Source organism: Corvus moneduloides, chromosome 1, assembly GCF_009650955.1.
Source record: "Corvus moneduloides isolate bCorMon1 chromosome 1, bCorMon1.pri, whole genome shotgun sequence".
NCBI classification, from domain to species: domain Eukaryota; kingdom Metazoa; phylum Chordata; class Aves; order Passeriformes; family Corvidae; genus Corvus; species Corvus moneduloides.
In genome coordinates this window covers 114,076,645-114,097,106 of record NC_045476.1, presented here as the reverse complement: position 1 = coordinate 114,097,106, position 20,462 = coordinate 114,076,645, and the positions used below count along the sequence as shown (strand labels likewise).

Sequence of the window (20,462 nt, the reverse complement as noted above, 5' to 3'; positions counted from 1 at the left end):
CGAGCGGCCGCGCTTGCAGCGTCATCCCGGGGGCCGGTTTGAATGAGAGCCCGAGCGGGGCCGGGACCCGCCGCCGCCGCCGCCGCCCGCCCGCGCCCGCCCGCCCCGCCCGCGCCGCGCCCCGCCGCCCTGCGCCCGCCCGCCCCCTCCGCGCCCGCCCGGGACAAGCCGCTCCGCCATGCCGCTCTTCTCAGGTGAGCGCGGCCCCGCCGCCCCGCGCCGCCCCCCGCCGGGCCCTGCCGGGAGCGGGCGGGCGCTGCCCCGGCGGGAGCGGGCGCGGGAGGCGCCTCGCACGTGCGCGCCGATCCCGGCCGGGCCAGCGGCGGGAGCGCCCCGGGAGGCGCGGCCCGGCCGGCGGAGGAGGGAGGGAGGGAAGGAAGGGAAGCAGGGAGGCAGCGTTGGCCTGGCCCTGCTGGAGGGAGGGCGGGTGTCACTCGCGTCCCGCGGGCCGCCGTGCCTCGGCACGGCCCTGGCGCGCTTTCCTCGGGCTTTCTGCTAAAAGGGAAGCGGTGCTGTCCCTCCGGTGAGCCAGAACTCTGCATCCGCGCCTCCCAGTTTATTTAGGTGTGTCTGCCTCCGCTCTTTGAAATCCATTATATGCTACAGACTTCAGGTGGGTTGGAAAACCCCAAGTTCAACCTTTGACCAATCGCCACCAAGTCAACTAGACCATGGCACTGAGTGCCACATCCAGTCCTTTCTTAAACACCTCCAGGCGTGGTGACTCCACCACCTCCCTGGGCAGCCCATTCCACTGTCTAAGCACCGTTTTTGTGAAGAAATTCTTCCTAAATTAGCCTAAACCTAAAGTTAAAGCTTTCCTAAATTATATCACATCCTGCTGACTTTTCTTGCTGTGAGGAAAGGTTTCAATGGAAGACTTCAAGAACAAAACCTCCAGTGACACTTCTAGGACCAGTTAATTGCCTTGATAATATCTCACAAATCTGGCCTATTTGGGCTCTTCAGTTTTTTAGGTTGTAGGTGGACTCAGGACACAGTTTGTTCACGATTTTGGCTGTGGTTGGCAAACTGGGATACTTATGTCAATATAGCACGATTTCTCCTGAACTCCTCCAAATCTAGTGGAGTCTCCCTCATTGGAGATATTCAAGAACGGTCTGGGCACAACCCTGTGCCATGTGCTCTGAGATGGCCCTGCTGGAGCAGTGAGGTTGGACAAGATGACTCTCTGTGGTCCATTCCAGTCTGACCCGTTCTGTGAATTGTATGCACTGTGTTTTCTGATCAGCAGGGAAATTACGTCCTTCCTTTTTCTTACTTTCCATTGTTTTCAAATTAACAAGTTTATTTTGTACGAAGTCTTGGTTGCAATCTCTGAAGAGAAGACACTCATACTCTTCCGTTCCTCCTCCTGAGTGCTGCATTGTTAAAACTGGTGACACTACAGATTAATAATTGCTAACTCTTCTGCATATTTAGCAGTGGATGCTTGACTGTTCAAAAATTCAAACCCAAAAAGTCTATGCAGCTGACTTGTTCAGTGGCTGAGTGGGTTGTCTTCCTGGAAAACAGGAAAAGCCTCGTGCTTCGTAGGTCTTAAATATGCAAAATAATAAGTGTGTTTTAAAAAAAATCAGAACGTTGGGCAAATCAGAAGGTGCTTTCTGCTAGAAAAACTGAAAAGTCAGTCATTTGAGTTCCTTTGTAGACTAATTTAGTCTAACTCATTTAGACTTGCTTTTGATTATTCTGTCATATTACCCATTACAAGCACTGAATAGATCTGAAGTCTGAACCTTTTTGGAAGGGTTTTTGAAATTATGACTTCTAAGGGTTTTGTGTTTTAAAAAGGTACAGTTGCTGCAATATATTTTTGTAAAACCAAAGCACAGGTAGAAGGATGTGGCTTTCCTAAAGTCTGGTATTTCAGTCACTTACTGTGCATGTAGGATATCACTGTATGCTGTATTTTACAGATTTTCAGCAAAATCTCAGCTTGCTAAAGAAGGTTTATTGTGTTAGTGGTTGGAAGTGGTCAAAGGTGTGTCTGTAGAGGCACACAGCTTATTCCAGGCATTTTTTGTCTGCTCTTGGTCATTACTAACTTCAGCAAAGTGAGGTTAACATTGTGCCGTTCTGGCTCCTGTTTCTTCTGGATTATCCCATTCCCAGCATCGAGGTTTACGCTTTTTGTGACCAAATTTCACTTCCCATCTTAATTCCAGTCCTGCACCTTTACTGGGGTCAGTGGCCTTGCTTTTAAAGAACATTGTATTGTTTTCCTCTGAAGGAGAACGGAAGTGCTGTGGATAACAGAACTGGAATCGCACCTCTGAACTTCCTTCAGAAAGTTCAATTGTTTGCAATGAGCAGTGCCAGGAGAATGGGAGAGGTAGTTCCAGACTGCTATTGTGAAGACCTGCTAAAGGGTTTCTGATGCTGTTAGACATACTTATTGCTTGCAAAGTTTCTCAGTATGTATGTTACTTACAATGGTTTTGTAAGATATTTTTAGACCTGCTGCAAGTGGTATGTTCTGATGGATGAGATGCCGTATAGTAAAGATGTTCCCTCCATAGCTTCATTATGTACCATTTTAAAAGAGTCTAAACCAGAATGTTTTGAGATGGTATGAAGTCTTGGTAATTACATTCTTGGGTATTAGGAAATAATCAAGTTTCAAAACATTTTGTTTGCAGTTAATGTGAAATGGGGAAAAGAGAAATTCGATGGCGTGGAGCTGAACACTGACGAACCTCCAATGGTCTTCAAAGCCCAGTTATTTGCACTGACCGGAGTTCAGCCAGCTAGACAGAAGGTTATGGTTAAAGGAGGAACTCTGAAGGTAGAAGTCAATTTTTTTTGTATTATGTCTAACTTTATTATGTGTTAACAAGAACAATGGCCCTATTTCTGGGTGTCCTCTGGCAGATCTTCAGTTGTATGTGTTAGACTGACTGCACTTCTTTACTCATTTATTCAAAACACAGCTTGGTGGGGGGAGGGGTGCTACTTTTTAGTGTTCAGAATCAGAATTAAGTGTTTTCCTCCTGGTTTGTTTAAGAGAAGTTTTTCCTGGTGCTTCTCTGCTGGAGGCTTACTGGTGTAATGAGATACAGGCAACTTTGCTGCAAAAAGTTGTTTACATTTAAGCAGTGTTAAACAACACATGAAGAACCTTATTGAAAACACAACTTGGCTGCTTTTTATTTTAGTCAGACAAGACTTGATAACATGTAAATAGCTAATATTGTGTAATCTTGGATGAAATATAATTGTATATTTAGAAATATGTGATTAATATTAATGAAAATATTTGCTTGTCTCTTGCTGCAAGACAATTAACTTGTCTTTTATTTTATTTCACAGGATGATGACTGGGGGAACCTAAAAATTAAGAATGTAAGTTCTGAGCAGTAACTAAATTTTATTTATTTTTAAATTTTTATTTATTTTTTATTTATATTTATTCTGGCATTTAAAGAAAGACTTGAAAGTGCTTGCTGTTTCTGTTTGAATGGGCAGTGCTTTCTTAAAAGGTCATACCTTGATGAAAAATAATTTTATACGTGTCATATGTAAGCATGCTTAGAAAGGTCTCACCATTGATTTATAAAAAACTTTTCTTTGGCATCAGTAGGGAATCACACCATCTATTCTGAAGTACTTGGGAGCATATATTTATTTATTTTGTAAAATAAATGGTCTGGGTCAGAGCAGTGGTCCTTTTGTGCTGTCTGTCTGTGACCATAAAAATAAGTGATGTTGTTTAGAGTCAGCTTGTGAACCTGGGCACTCTCTGCAGACCCTTGTCCTTGCACGTCCCCAGGGTGGACAAATGTGTTGGTGATGCTGAAGTTACACCTCTTTTTTACCTTTTACCTTTACCTTTTACCTTGTCCTTTTTTACCAGCCTGCTGAAATCTGCTCTTCTGTGTTGAATAGCTGCTGTTCATAAACAAAGCCATTAGTAATGGTGATTCGTACCTTTGGCTAGTTCAAAAAGAAAACAGAAAGTGAATGTGTTTGTGTTGCTTGCCTGTATAATATTGCATCAGGGAATCCCACAGGTTTTTGTTGGGGTTTTTTCTGTGTCATTTTCGTTACTGTAGGTCTCTTGTAATACCTTGTAACGTCTGTTACAGGTTTTACTCCAGTTCTTCACTGAGCAGAGTGAATTGGGTAGCATTGCTCTTACCCTTGTAACTAGGTTGCAGGCATCTGTTACTAGCCTGTAGCTGCAGCTATTGTAGCAAAGTTATTCAGCAAAAACCCCAGTACATAATATTCTTGTCTTTTTCTGCATACTGTTGTGCTAATAGCTGCCTTTATTCATTTTAATACTATTGTATACAAGTTCTAGTGATTTATTTACACTGTCAAAGCAATTTCTCTTCATTGTGTTGTTTATCCTTTTCTTAGCACTGTATGTTTCAAGGCTCCAGGTAGTAATTTTCTCCTCCTTTGACAGGTCTAATTGTGTAGATGGGCTCCTGTTGAATGCCAAAAGATTCTTTTTCATATTATGCTAGTTCAGCAAGCATGGAAACTTGATTTTTTTCCCCCACCCTTACATGTTAGTTTTTGTGCATAAACTGATGTGGTAATTTACGTTATTTTTCACTTTTCAACTAGTTTAACTCAGAACTTGTCAGGCAAGCTCAGCAGCCTCACCAGATGTTTGAGTGGAAACATCTAGCATGGGTAATTCTGTGGAATTGTTCTCAATAGCTACTTCCTAGATATGAGGAATTAAGGTATGCCCATAAGTCACAGTAGTGCAGTATTGGTTCTGTTAAACTAAGAGAAAGATGGTGTTTATTTTTGGGGAAATAGCTGAAGGATGTTAAGAGCACAAGGGCTTGAGTGGAAATAACTGTCCTTAAGCATTCATTGCTATCTTTACTGTGTTTCAAGGGGATGACCTTACTAATGATGGGCTCCGCAGACGCGCTTCCAGAAGAGCCGATCTCTCGACCCGTCTTCGTGGAGGACATGACAGAGGAGCAGTTGGCCTCTGCTGTAAGCATGTTTCCAGCTTTGGTTTCTTGTAAACCTCCGAGTAATGGCAAGTTTTTAAACACTTGCAGTTGCTTAAAAGTGGATTTTGAAACTGGAACGTCTGTTTAGCATCTTCACCAAGAATCACAAGTCTACATCGATGGCCAAGCTGGGAGCAGTGAAAAGAAGTCTGGGATTTAATTTAAAAGTCACACAATTAGTGCTGTTTTTCCTTTGAGCAGGCAGCTTAGTAGATTTTCTAAAAATAGCATTGCTGATGTTTTTAAAAACAAAGTTGTATTGCCCTGGCTGTATCAGTGTCCTGAACTTTGTCTAAACAAGGCCTTGTAGATATGCAGAATTATTTCCTGCGTCTTTCATATCTGTGAGGAGAGACTCGGGTTTGTTTTGGGGTGGGGTGTGTTTGGGGTTTTGTTTGTCCATGTTACTGGTATTAGGTCAGCTTTGTGAAAAACCAAAGTGAGTTTGACACACATGTTTTACTTTATGGGAGTAAAGTCTGGAAGAGCATAATTAGTCTATTATTTTCTTAATGAAGTAACTCCTGAATTTCCTTTCTTATAACTTGAAAGGCTTAATTTTCTCACCAGTCATTTGAACTGCAAGCTCTTTGTCATACTTAGCAGTTGCGTGATTGTTGTCAACTGTGCAAGCAGAACAGGAATACTTTTAGGCATGTCTGTATGAAGAAGGACCTGTAGTTTAGGACTGGGTTTGTGCTTCAGGATTTAGTGCTTTCCAGGCCACCTGCAGGTGAAGGATACTTACGTATTTTTGACTAAGCACATACACAGACATTGAGATAACTGAGAGGCAAACAAGGAGGTGATGCACTGTCAGATTAACTTTGAAAAAGTTAATCACATTGAAATTTGGTTATACATCAAACTTCAGTTGTCTGCACTGCATGTATTCACTTGTGGAATATGCTAAATGAGTTCTCTCTTCCTAAAATAATCTATTGGTATTGGTATGCAGTCCTACGTCAGTTTCATTAAACTGTGTATTTTTCCCTGACAAATACAAAATATTCAGGGTTAAAAAAAAAAGAAAAATTCTGTTACATGATGGTTTATAGTTATTTCTGAAACTGGTTAGTTTAACTATTAGTTGGCCTTCACATTGGTCAAAACTTCAGAAATTCACAAGTTGTCTGAAAAGATCAAGCTAATGATCTGTTGCAAACTTCTGGAGAGGAGTTTAAACAATGCTTTTGTTTCAAACTATGAACTCCAGCATTTTCAGAGTTTTACTGAAAACTGATTTTAATTAAAACATCAGTGTTTTGTACAAATGTATTCATGTGGAAATTCCACGGAAATAGAATTTTAAGGTCAAAACTTGAATGGGATTATAATTGAACTTTCTGAATGACTGCATGCTTGAAGAATATGTTCATTAAACTAAACGTGCACAGAAAAACCCCCAGAGCATTCCTGAATGTCCCCTTAAAGTATCAAATGGTGAGATGATGAATATGATCATAAAATGGATCTGGAAAACCTCATGGAGTTTGATGGAATATTCCAGGTTTTATGCATGATTCATTTTCTTAGAAGTTGATGGCACATTACAGTGTTTATACAAAAACGGTTGCACATCTCTCTGACCTTCAAGCACCCTTGTGAATTTTTTTTGGTAGATGGAATTGCCATGTGGATTGACAAACCTTGGCAACACTTGCTACATGAATGCTACGGTTCAGTGTATCCGCTCAGTGCCAGAAGTGAAAGAGGCCCTTAAAAGGTAGGATTCAGGACAAAAATACCGTGACTAAAATGTTTTCTTTAGCTTATGAAATAGATATTTTGTGGAATGCTCATCTTAACTCTGGTATGGATTATCATAACAATCTGTTGCTCTTTAGGTCTGTTCAAGATTAACATAATGATCGATTAAAGTTTCTCCTATGGTTGTGTTAGTCTGTGCTTTAACAAAGAAGTTAAGGCTTTGTGTTTCTTGGAACTGGCTTTTAGTAGAGAGAATGTGTTTTGCTTAGCTAGACCTGCTTAAAATTCTAAGACAAGCTACTGAACTCTTAACCCTGTTTTTTTGCTGTTAGTTTTTATGGTCCTGTTCTGTATAAAACAATCATATGGGAGTCCTGTTCCTTTGAGGAATGTTTCCTGCAATGGTTCTATTGCACTGTGTTTCCAGCTGTGAAATTCTAATGTTACTGACATTTGCTGCTTGGAGGTACAGTGGGAAGTTCTAAGACATGCCTTTGTGGAATTTTGTTTCATTTGGTAGTTTGTTCTGATTGTAGGATAGCTTTTCAGATTTTTGTTTGTTTCTTTTGTTATTCTGGACTGAAATGTGAAAATGGCCAGTGGGTTTTTTTTTTTTGGGTTGGTTGGTTGGTTTTTTTGGTAAGGAATATATGAGAAACTTGGAAGTTATGAATATTGAAGGAAAAAAGAATTACCTGTCAATGTGTACCTGAATTTGTCCTCCAGATAAATTGTAATGAGAAAACAATGAGTATTTTTAAAAAGTGAGAACTAGGTAGAGCATTATTGCCACCTTAGGGTTAATTTAATTCCTTGGTACCCAACTGGATATTCTGTATTACTGTAATCGCTAGTTGTTTAAGTAGTTATAAATTGTTACTCATTCTGTTAGCAGGTGAACCTTAATTATTAAGAGCTGAGAACTATTTGTGAAGTACAGAAATTTGATTTCAAGGTTTTTATTGGCTATCGGTGTTTATATTTTTGGAAGGTCTGTTCATTTCCATGTGAAGGACTCTTGAGTTACTGCACTGAATCAGAGTATTTGACAAATTTAACCTACCAAATGGCAAAATGTAGCCTATGAAACTGGCAGACTGCAATACAAGACGTGGCTGTATTGTCTGTGGGAAGTCACATTCGCACTCGGATTCAAGCTCTGTTCTTCCCTGGAGATTCAGCCTTTTTTTGGTCTTCACTGCTTGATGACAGCATGGAAGGCTGTAGGGTGTGTGGCAGCGGGAGATGTGTGAAGGGACTCACTTGGGAAAGCTGTTACAGCTTCTTTTCTCACGGCCTGCTCTGCTGATCTCCCCAGGGAACTCCTCCCTGTTCTGTAGTGTGTCAGGGGAAAGTTTCCTGCTCGTCATCTAACGATGGTCAGAATTTCAAAAGTTCAGTCCAAGATTTAGTGAGACCCTCCTTTTGCTTGAAGGCTTTGGGGAGTCCATCTGTTCCTCATCCAGCTGCTAATTTAAGAATTCAAAGAAGAGTGGCAAGTTCTTGTCGTATAGGTGGACTCCCACACCTTTTCAGTATAGGAAATACTTCCCCAAGAAAACATCTCACATCTCACTGTTTTGCTTCTGCTGTGGAGGGAGGAAGCAAGCCTGCCCTCCATCTCTGTGCATTTTATCTGCTATCTATCCTTGAAGGTGGTTTTTAGCATGTATCTGAAGAAGCCATGGCAAATGTTTCAGAAATGGAGTAGCTTTTGTTCAGACCTCTTCTCAGTTTCTTTAAAAATAAAACGAGTCTCTGAGGCAAAAGGTTTAGGGAAGCAGCAGTGATGTATCCAGACTTCTTGGTCTGCCTTTACTTATTGTCTGAAAGATTGCTTCCATGCAGTGCTTACAAAATAGCGGAAACTTTGAGGTGAATGTGAGTGAATCTTACCTTCGGTTACTTCTGGTTTGGTGATAGATTTCTTTTAAATGAATCCAGCTGCTGCCTGCTACAGAAACCTTACTGTCCTTCTTGCTTGTGTTTAATTGCATGCAAATTATTTTTCTTCCCTTTTAGGTATGGTGGTGCCTTAAGAGCTTCAGGAGAAATGGCCTCTGCTCAATACATTACTGCAGGTTGGTGTTTAGAGTAGGAGACATGGGTGTAGACAAGTGTGTGATCTGCTAACTGCAGATGAAATTTGCAGTTAGAACTCTCTGTGTTGTTCTTTAGTGCATATGCCATAGGAAAGTCAGATCTGCTGGCACTGGAGGATTCATTTCGTCTTTAAAGGTTATTCTGCCCCTGCCTGCAAAGCATTTATCTCTGCACATGACCCAGCTGCAGGCTAGGGAAAAGATATTTAAGCGTGATCTAGGCTTAGATAGAAACAATTTGTATCTCTTCCATGTTTTACATGTAGGCATTAAGTAATTGGAACTTCCTAAAGCAGACTCCATCCATCCATGTTTTGATTTGATCACTTTGTGTAGAAATGTTTTAGTTCTTTGTTTCACATAGTGGTAGGCCAACACCATACTCCTGGGATATGTATTTCATTGGTATTTTTTAATACAATTTACTGGCTGAGCGTTATTGTTACGGTGGAAAGTGTCAGCCTTTGCCCTAAAGATCCAGATTTCATAACTGGAATGGAAAGTAGTGTCTTCAAAACAAAAGTTACTCATTGTTGTGGTAGTGTGGGTGCTCACACTGTGGGAGCTCACGGTGGCCCTGTATCTTCAAGCTCTAACTAGAGTTCTAGTTAGACCCTTTACACTTGAACAAGGGTACTACTTGTCCGCTTTTTCTTTTTTTACTCTATTTCATTGCCCCACTAAGATGCTGGGCCAGGACACTGGGATTTCTACCAGTCCATTTAAGGAAAAACAAAACAATATAAGGAAGGAAAGGTCCAGTTTGTGGGTATGCCTGCTGATCGAATTTTGGGGTGGTAAGTTCAATGGTTACTCTATACAGCCATGCCTGCCCCTCCCCTTTTCACTGCCTTTACTTCATGTCCCTTGTTTTCCTTTTAAGGTGACAGCTCTGCTTCTTAGGAATTTTAATAGTTTTAAGTAACTTGTAGTTAATTCTTGGGTGCTGAGCTGTTCAGGACCTCCTGCATGACACTTATGGCATTTTTTTTTAATTGCTGTGTCATATCAGTTGCACCTCTTGTCAAAGTCAGTGAAGACATTTCTGAAAGAGGAAGCAACTGACCTTGGTCCCCTGTAATCTTGCCTATATTCACTTACTCAAGAGTACCATTCATTAGTCTCTCCACTTGTAAATTAGTGACCATGCAGATTGTTGCCTACCTCACAGGGTTGTTGTGAGGATTAACAGGTGCCTTTGATGTGATCTGTGGATGTAAAATGCTGTAACCTGGGTAGATAAGACATATGCTGGAGTGTGGAACAAAAAAGAAGGCCATGTGTGTTGTCATGCAGTATCATTCATTGGATTGCACATAGTTAAGAGCTCTCTGCACATATGCCTACACATACTTGTTTTCCTGGGCCTTAAGCATGGGTATTTCCTAGATATTTTATTAAAGTTTTTTTTTCCTAGTAGCTGGTGGAACTTAAGTTGCTCTAGAGGATAGATTGTGAATGCCTTCTGGTTTCTCTTGTGAAAATGTTGTTCCTCAGATGTGTTCCAAATAAAATCTTAATTGCTCAATTTTTTTTTTTTTCTGTTAGCAGCCAGGAAAGACAAGGCATTATGTGCCAAATTCTCAGATTTGCCAGCTTTATGCTTTCAAAGTTGTGTTCACAAAGGAGATCTTAGGTGCACCTGTTGTGCCACCTGGGGAATTTGGTCCTGCTTTGGAAAGATCAAATTGGACACTGTTAAATGATCAGTCTTTAAATGTTTCTGCTGTTTTACTATTCTTTTTGCACTTCCTGCCATGTTTGAATTGTTTTTGCACTTCTCAAAGCATTCACTTACTTTTTCTTCAAGCTCTTAGAGACTTGTTTGATTCCATGGATAAAACTTCCTCCAGTATCCCACCTATCATTCTCCTGCAGTTTTTACATATGGCCTTCCCACAGTTTGCAGAGAAAGGTGACCAAGGCCAGTACCTTCAACAGGTAAAGACCAATTATGAGCTTATTGTTTAAAATTAGTAGTATGTTGGAAGTTGAGAACAAGAACATTTTAAGACTTTCCTTCTCTTGTGAAAATAATTACTCCCAGTAAAGTGGGGTGTTTTTTTCTGTAGAAAAGTTGTGTAGAAGTTGACTGTAATATCAAGTGCTTTGAGAATGCATGGTGGAATTGGGAGAAATTCTTAGTTAAGGAATCCTCACATTTGGCTTTATAGCTGATGGGTTTAATGTTACTAAATCGTAATGCCACTACTCAGGTTTAATGTTGTGTTCCCTTCCTAGGATGCCAATGAGTGCTGGGTGCAGATGATGAGGGTACTACAGCAGAAGCTGGAAGGCATCGAAGGTGATACAGTTATGGAGGTAATTGTAGTATTACTCTAACCAGAATTAGGATTAGTAGTATTTCACATATTTTTTGCTAAGTATTATCTGTTTGTGAGTTCTTTAACGTGTGTCTGGAGTCCAGTAAGGGAAATTGCTTTCTGATGTGTCTGATCAGCATAATGCTACCATGGTCCTGTCAGCTCTGCTGTGGAGTGTGCTAAAGGAACCCTTCCCTTTGCACTTTGTAAGGCAGCGTTGGACCAAGCTGCTGGTGACACACACTCACATATGTGGCAGGTGGCCCTGATAACCTGTGAATTCAGCACACCAGAACTTCTAATTCTGAAAAAAGGGTGCTACAATTTTAACTTGAACTGTTATGAATGGAGAGCTAACCGAATCAACCTGATAGAGGAACTTGCTGAAAGTTTTTCCCAAGGTTTTACCAGAACAGCTTTCTCTTTTCTCTGTAAACTGTTTTCTGGAGACTCTTGGCAGAGTCTTGAAAGACCATCTGAAACTTAAGGTAGATTTAAGTTGGGGGGGCAGGGATGTGTGAGTTTCTGATCTTGCTTGTTAATGTGCTTCAGGATGGTTTTAGCAGGATGTTTTAAGTGTATTTGTTTTGAAACTTCTATGCTGTGTAAGAGGATTGACTGGCTAGGAGAAAATGTACCTATAGAAAGATGAAGGAATAGGCTTTAAAGAATTAAAATAAATGGGGTTATTTTGTCTGTAGGGATGACTGTATTTACATTCTATTTAAAGTTACATCATAAGATACTTTGTTTTACAGACAGACTCTGGAGCTACAGCAGCATCCTCTAAAAAGAAGAGTTTAATCGATCAATTCTTCAGCATTGAATTTGAAACAGCGTATCCTAAAGACTAAGGCAAGACATGAACAATGGTGATTGCACACTTTAGCAGTTGAGTTCAGGGAGGATGAAAAGCACTGTTCAGAATAGTATGGAAAATAAAGATGTAGGTCTGGGAAGAGGGTCATGATGTTGTGCAGGAGTACACAGAAGTTAAAGTGAAGATTGGATTATGCTTTGAGAGAGAGGATGATGTGGGGAGGAAGAATGGTAATGGAAATTTACAGGAAAAAAACCCCCTTGTTAAATTTCAAGAGCAGATTTCCTCCCCAGAGAAGATTGGTATGTACCAGCTTCAAGGATGCTGACATGCTTTATCCAACTAAAAGTAATTGTTGTCCTAAATAGGTTTTTTTGGCTTGTGAGGGTGTGTTTCTGACACACTTGGAGTACTAAAGATGCACAAAAGGTAGCTTGATTGATTTCTTAAGAAATAAATTAGGTGTCCACTGTTGTATGAGTAAGAAACAAATGCAGCTGACGAGTTTCTAGTAGGTTCTTTATAGCAAGAAAAAGAGGATATGACCACATGGGGCACACATCTCATGGCAAGTATTACTCTTGTCCCACTTCTTCACCCCAAAATCCTGGCTTTTAGACTTTTAGAAAGAATTACACTGTGCATTTTGCTTGTCTGAAATAAGGAAACATCCCCGTAGATGAGGTACTGTATCTCATAGCTTGGTAGTAAGGAGGAATAAAGGGATTTTTTAAGGTGGGAGTCACGCATCTCTCTCCCTCTATCATGATGTTTGTTGTCCTTGAAATAGTTGGGAGTCTTGGAATGTGCAGCTAAGAGGAGTGATGCATAGGCCAGAATTAGGAAGAAGACTTGTTAGAAGAGTTGCAGACTTTCAAAGTGTGATTATGGTAGCATTTGTAGAATAGCTGCAGTCAGAAAAATACCTGGTTGGAAGGAGATGGATGAGAGAAAAGCATTGAGGTAGAAGTATGAAAAGAGGAGAGAACAGATAGAACAATTAAAAGGAAAGTGTAGAAGATAATGAAGGAATTAATTTCATTTCAGTGAAGAGGACAGATAGAAGGCAGAGAAGGGAGGCTCTGCATGTTGAAAGAAGCAGGAAGTCTGGCCAGCAGTAGCAATAGAAGAACGTCATTAATCATAAACAACAATGGAGTGTAATGTTGCAGGAGGGCTTTGTGACTTGGTGTTGGCAGCCAGTTAATGTGTTCTGTGTCTGGCGGGTTGGGTGGTGATGGGGGAGAAGAAAGAAAAAAACAGGCCCCAGCTTAAATAGTGCTCAAAGACTTATTTTACTTTTTTTACTTTTTTTGGTGTGCTGTCTGCCCCCACTGCCCCTTGTCCTTAGCCACGAAGGAACAGATTGGTCTGAAGGAAGGGCTCCTTCAAATCTTTTTTGTACTACGAGAAGTAAAAGTAGTGTCTACACAAGCACAGAATTACCTAAATCACTGTGCTGCTTGGCATGTTGTTCTCACTAGAGCAGTAGTTCAGCTCTTGGTGCATGGTGGTTTTCCTTAGTTTTGTGAAGCATGAAATGTACAGAAGCCGAAGAAGAAGAAGTAACTAAAGGAAAGGAGAATCTGCTTCAGCTTAGCTGCTTTATCAATCAAGAAGTGAAATACCTGTTTACAGGACTAAAATTGGTAAGCTATCACAGCTTTTATTGAAGTTCTAAATGGCCTGTGTATTTTTTAATTGAAATTCTAAGTGACCTAAATACACTTAATTCTGAGTGTATTCTGTGACTTGGAATTGGCATCTGCTGTCCAAGCTTTACAAAGTTTCAAGAATCTTTTTGGTGTTCATTGGGATGAAAGATGGCTGTGAAAGGGAGTTGCATGTTCATGTTAAACAGACTTCAGCAGAGCATTTTCTTCATGCTGACATGGTCTTCCCCATGCAGGTAACCAAGTGCAAGGCAGTTTGCCACTTGTTTGTTCATCTGGGTTTCACTCCAGACTGAGCAGTACCATGGTTTATGCAGAAATCAGTTCCCAAAAAGTTCAGAAGTCAACTTGAAAGTAGAGTGGTGTTTTGGTTCCTAATTAAAACCCCACCAGATGATGTAAAAACTAAATTTGATTTTACAGATTTTGAAGGGGGTGTTATTTTCCGTGAGACAACATCATCCTCAAACTTTTTTAAAGTAGAACTCCTTAAGGTAGTCTGTGCTTTTTTATATATGTATTTTGAAATTTTAAGAGCTCTTTGGAGAGTCTGGATGTCTTGGGGTGACAAGGAGAGGAGCTACTGCAAAACCTTTATAGTAACTGCGTAAGGCTAGGGCAGTGATCTGGTTTGTACAGGACTAAAACCAAGTTGCATGATTCTCAGATAATCTTTGTATCTCTTTTTCTTCCTTTTTTTTTAAAACAGAATTTAGAAGGAAAAGGAGGATAAAATAGCTAATGCTCACAAATTAAAAAACTATTAAAAAAGAAACTCCACTTTCAGGCCAAAAAAAGTCTACAATTCTTATGCTGGATTGCCTGTAGCAAGAAAGTTGCAACATTAAGAACCAATCTAGTCTTTCCGGGAATTTTGTTAGGAGGCACCAGCTGTCACTTTAGATGCAGCTCTGCCTGCTTGAGGCTGAGAGCTGAGAAATATGCAAATATTCTTCTCACAGGAACCTTCAGATTTTCTACAGTTGTGTTCCCAGCATGATATGATACATTTGTAACCAAGTCCAGATACAATTAATAACAAAATCCAATTGTGAGTTCTACTCCTGTGGAGCAAAATTTTCTGCAGAGATAAACTCAGTGTTGTCAGGGCTCAGGAATGGGCCTGGAGCTGAAGAAATGAATGGGCATGGTCCTTTCTGCCAAGGAATTTCAAAATCCTGTGTGTTGTAATGGCTGGCAGCAACAGAAGAGACTGGCAGAACAAGATTTAGTTTATGGTTTGTTTACCCCTGTTGTGCTTTTCTCTAAGCTGTGTTTTATGATGAACATGTGTTACTTCTTTTCCTTGTAACAGCGTCTTCAGGAGGAAATCACCAAACTCTCTCCAACACTGCAGAGAAATGCACTCTATATCAAATCTGTGAGTGGTACTTTCATTGCTCTTTATGGTTCTTCTAAATGTTGTCAGTTCTCTGTTCCAAACCACAAATTTATTGCTGCAACACCATGTGATTTATGTTTATAAAGCATCTGAGTATCCACTACCAAGAAATTTAAGACAGAGCTTCAAAAAAGGAGACCTTGTTTTATTCCTGTGGGTTTGTGTACAAACACTTTCTCAGAATAGACTGTAATTTAGGATGAACAGCGTTGAAGGTATAAAAGATCGGTGAATATTTAAAGTAATAGCTTTTTCTAATTTGTTTTTTTATAGTCCAAAATTAGTCGCTTGCCAGCGTACCTGACTATTCAGATGGTTAGATTTTTTTACAAAGAGAAAGAATCTGTGAATGCAAAAGTTCTTAAGGTAAGTTTTCTGCATATTGATGTCTAATTCCTCATTCTTTTTTCCATGAGTTTTTATTACAGGTAGATTATGAAGACTTGAAGACTACTTACTAAATTGTTTGCTTTTAAATTGCATTTAAAAACATTAACAGTGCAGGTTCTTTGCTCAAATGCAAAGTAGTTTCGTTTCCAGTTGTGATGGTGTGTGGCAAACTACATTACCCACAACAGAGTGAGGGAGGAGGTGAGGGGCAGAAGTGAATTTGCCCCAGTAGTGCTAATATTACAGGATGAGAATAACCAGGATGTTTTTTGGTCTCTTCTCACCAGTGGTTCTGAGAAGAATGTGTAACTAAGGAGAGGGCCATGCTTTCAAACTCTGAACAGTGTTCTAGTGTTGATGGGAGATGATTATGCTGTCAAACACTTCCTGTATTAGTGATTTTAATTGTCTGGCTTTCTGATGGACAAATGCAGGAACCAGCTGCAAACAGCTGAATGTTCTGGTTTTGCTCTCTCTTGGCCATGGCTGACAGACCTCGTAGGCTGCCCAAGGAGCATCATGATAGATGCTCCTTCCTTACAAAAGGAAGAAAGGAAATAAAGATTGAAGGTACATGTTAACTATTTCAGAAGATGGTTTTGGATAACACAAATGGACATTTTTACCAGGATGAAGTCATTCACATGCCTGCTGCTTTTTTCTTTTCCCTTAGGCCTGAATAGGTATTTCTGTAGTGTATGACAGCTAACAATAAACAGTCTGATTTATTAATTACTAGTCTATGCTGAATGTAATAATTTATAGTGGTTTGTTTATACTGAATTAGACATTCTTCTGGGAAAGCATTGTAGCCCTTTGGGTAAATACTGTCACCAGAATCCCAGTGGGTCAGGTTGCCAACAATTTGAAGAGGGTTGCATTTAATTTGGCTTAGTGTTGTCTTCCCATGGGAGAATGCTTTAATGTGGAGTACCAAACCATGCTAATAAATCTACATGCTTTTTACTTCCTAGGATGTCAAATTTCCTCTTATGTTGGATGTGTATGAGCTGTGTACGCCAGACCTGCAGGAAAAAATGGTTTCTTATCGATCAAAATTCAAAGATCTAGAAGACAAAAAAGTAAATCAACAGCCAAAGAACGTAAGCTTCCCGACACTTCACTAATTCATCCATCTGAAATTGGGGTACTAATAAGGACTAGAGAAAACTTTAAATATATTATTTTAATATATTCATATATTATTTTCTTATGTAGCAAACTCATTGGTTCTGAGCTTTAGATCTTTTTATCCTGTATTTTCATGAAAATACAGTATCTGCTTTGGTATATTTGCTTGATGAGAAGTTTTAAATGCTGTGGTCAGACAGCATGTATTAAATGTATTAAAATGTAGTGCTTCTGTTTACCAGTGCTACGCCTAAAGGTTGTCTGTAAGTTACACAAAATTATTCTCTTCAAATATTACTGTTTGCTGGCTGCTCCCCTCTTCAGTGGAGTGTAGGAAGCTGTTCCCTGCTCACCAGCTGGAAGGGGTTGTACAACGCACTGCTACGCGTCTGACTGATAAAAATTAGAGTACGTGTACTGGTGAGCTTAAAATCAGCACTCTGAAACCTTGGTAAATGCTTTCATGTCTTACCCTGCCTGCATAGTTCTAACACTGACTTCCTTGTCTTTCATGAAGACGAAAGCAAATGAGCTGTAGTGTTTTAGCCATTTTTTTTTTTTAAAGTTTGCTGGTATTTTTCCTGGCCGAACTCCTGGCAAATTCTTTTAAACATTTGGATAAGGCTTGCAGCCCCTCTTTTACACACATGGGAGCAAGGAAAGAGTGCTATTTTTGAACAGAATGTATTGGCACTGAGAGTCAGTCCCTGGTACTTTCTTATTGCCACTTCTGCTGCTAGCAAGCCCCCACCAAGGAATAAATCTTCAGTTGCAGAATTGTTTCATAAACAAACCCAAAAATCTGGTGGGTGAACAGTGCAGGCAGTATGTGCTAAAATGGTTATATATTTGCTTAAAACTGGTCTTCTTCAGATAAGGTTTTTGTATGTCCACCTAGAAAATACAGTAATGGAAATTCTTTCAAGTTGAACAAAAATATTTAGACTTAGGAAAATATTTAAATTAATGGAGACTTGTGATTTGATGTGATTGTGCTAAAGCCTTTATTAAACCATTTTGCATTAATTCAGCTTATTCTCCTTTTTAGTCTAGTAAAAGTGATGGTGCACAGAAAGAAGTTAAGTATGAACCATTTTCTTTTCCTGATGGTGAGTACAGGGAAGCAAATCTACTTTAAAGAAACTTTCTATTTACTTGTGTTCAAGTGTGCCTGATGGTAGAAATACTTTGAGAACCCTGGCTCTCCTTAATGCCTTTGGAAAATTAATCTTCAGAGACTGACAGAAATTTAAGGAATGGAAAGATTAGGTAAACCAAAATGTTGAGATAGTCAAAGGCATAATTGCCATCCATCTGACAAGCTGGTGATAATAGAGGACAGGCATATCAAAGACATTTGCATGTAATGTGCAGTTGTTTTGCATGCTGCCTTGTCAGTGGGTGGTAGAAAGCTGAAATCAAAACAAAAACTCGAACTGGATTTCTAAAAATGTTGTTGTTGTGCTGGTGTTGCCTCAGTTTTGGGGAGGGCTTGGAGCCTGAAGGCCCAAAGCTCTCACCCTGTGCATTATGTCAGTGATATTTATGCATACGTATTTATTTCCTGAGAATGCACAACATCCTCAGTTTCCTGAGACTCTCCTGGCTGAGAGCTGCTGCTTTTAGTTCACAGTGGTTTTGTACCGTGCTGTAGCTGGGGTTTTACACACACAGCTCTGGTGCTGCAGCCTGGCTGATGCATCTTTGGTCTGTGAGCTGTTAAAGACACTGCTGCCGTTCAAGTAGGACTCAACGTTACATTCTTTCCCTTTCAGATATTGGTTCTAACAATTGTGGCTATTACGACCTGCAGGCAGTGCTAACTCATCAGGGCAGATCAAGTTCCTCTGGGCATTATGTGTCTTGGGTTAAAAGGAAACAAGGTAAAAAAAATAAACAAATTGCAGCCCTGTTAACCACTCTTCACAGCTCCTCTCAGCAAAGGGGCTGTTAAGCAAGCTTAGATTTTATGTACAAATGATCCTGTTGTTTTCCTTGCAGATGAATGGATTAAATTCGATGATGACAAAGTCAGCATTGTTACACCTGAAGACATTCTGAGGTTATCTGGGGGTGGAGACTGGCATATAGCTTATGTTCTACTCTATGGGCCTCGCAGAATCGAAGTGGTTGAAGAAGAAGCTGAACAATAGTCTTCCGTTTTAGCCATTCTGCCTAGGTGTGAAATAAATGTTGATTACTGATCACTTCTTTAACCCCAGAGCTTTAGCAAGTGGATAAACAATTTGTTCAAACCTTCTCATGTCAGAGGGATATTGTTTTAAAACTGATCCATGTACCAATTAGTCACTACTGGACTGGACTGCCCACTGTGGTGGTGACAATACTTAAAATAGCTTTAATGTCTTGCAGAAGATAATTTTTTTTTTTAATGAGCCTCTCCTCCTCCTCCTTCTTCTCTAATGTCATCAAGTATTTATTACACACCTACTCTCACATTGGTTACTCTTGCATGGTTTATACCACAGTTCAGTAGCTGTCCATCCTTTGCCTTACCTGGCAGTTCTGTTAGGAAGGTAGAAGAGAAACCGTTGCCTTGTTGTGTAACTCAGTGCTGCTGCCTGTAGCCAACAGCTGTGGCTACAATCAAGTATTTGTCCAGCCTGACCTGCTGATTCAGTCTGTTCTGTTGCTGGCATCTCATGATTTCAAAATAAATTGTGATCAACAATGTGTCTCCATTAAAAACAGCTCCTGTCCTGGTACTGTAGTCAGTATGCGTTTGTTTTCACTTCCTGGGCCACCACTGATGAATGTCTCAAAGCAGTCATGGAATAAAATCACTTTTTTTTAAGCTGTAGGGATGTGTCTCCTGTCCTGTTACTCTTTATCAGTAGGTAAGCCCAGTTTGGTGGCTGCAAAACTGGGCTTTGCTTACTTACAGGACCTGCTGCAGTAAGTGGGTGGGTGTGACTGCAGTAAAAAAAGCATTTTAGTGCTGGCTACAGCCTAAAAAGCAACAAGGCCATCAACCCACTCACCCCTTGTGTACAGGTTCCCAGTGTTGATGTGTCCCAGTGCCTTCTGGAAGAGCTGGTCCCTATTCATATGAAATACTTGCACTTCTGTTGGCAGTGTGGTGAGGTTGTCTGTGCCTCACTTGCTCTTTTATCCCCTGGGGACACTGGCATCTGCTGTGGCCTTCACACATGGCCTTGCAATTGTTACTCCAGTGCCACCTCCCCTGCACAGCTTCCCCTGGGAGCACACCAAAGGCCTTGGGGTGTATTTTAAGTAAGTGGCACAATTCTTAAAGGCAAGTTCTGCCCGGTAAGGAAGCCCCCTGACAGTACTGGCTCAGTTCCTGCAGGCACTACAGAAACTACAGGCTCCTCTAAGTTAAATGCTTGTTCTGCATCCTGTGAGAGGGGAAGGGGGGATGGTGCCTGTGCTTGGTTGCCGCTTTGTGGAACTGCATCCTCCTGTTGTCATCCTCAGCATTCCCAGCACCGAAGTTGTCAGTCACACCTGCACACTTCCACTCACAATATGCTCAAGTCCTTCAATCAGTTGAAACTGTTCAAGTTCACACCTTCTACCAACCCCTACCTGCAGCAGGAGCTAAGACCTGGGCTGTTCTTTCCTATAATTTTCCTGTATCTCTGCCCCTACCAACCTTTACTGAAGCACCTTAACCAAATTCTTAAACACATTTAAGTCCAAAGTGGGGCAGCAGGCACAAAACTTACCAATGGCTCTGCAGGCAGGAACCCTCCTTTGAGGTGGTAGCTAATCATGCTGGAAATTGACAGCTATGATTGAATAGCTGAAAAAATACAGGGAAGAATTCAGTGGAAGGTAGTTTTCCAAACACTGATCCATTAGAGAGATCTTGTGAAGGACAGAAACACTATACAAACTAGCCACGGAACAAGTTGTAGCC

General features: G+C 40.5%; 1 protein-coding gene across 1 annotated transcript; it reads left to right on the top strand.

The window, feature by feature from the left end:
* The first annotated feature begins 16 nt into the window (after positions 1-16).
* On the top strand, positions 17-19,379 carry USP14 (ubiquitin specific peptidase 14). The gene is made up of 16 exons (XM_032123244.1): positions 17-194; positions 2,664-2,809; positions 3,334-3,366; positions 4,882-4,986; positions 6,629-6,732; positions 8,739-8,797; positions 10,629-10,759; positions 11,060-11,140; positions 11,901-11,980; positions 13,497-13,611; positions 14,951-15,016; positions 15,311-15,403; positions 16,402-16,530; positions 17,607-17,667; positions 18,334-18,441; positions 18,560-19,379. The coding sequence occupies exons 1-16, from the start codon at positions 179-181 to the stop codon at positions 18,709-18,711; spliced, it is 1,479 nt and encodes a 492-aa protein (XP_031979135.1). The 5' UTR covers positions 17-178; the 3' UTR covers positions 18,712-19,379.
* The last annotated feature ends 1,083 nt before the right edge of the window (positions 19,380-20,462 follow it).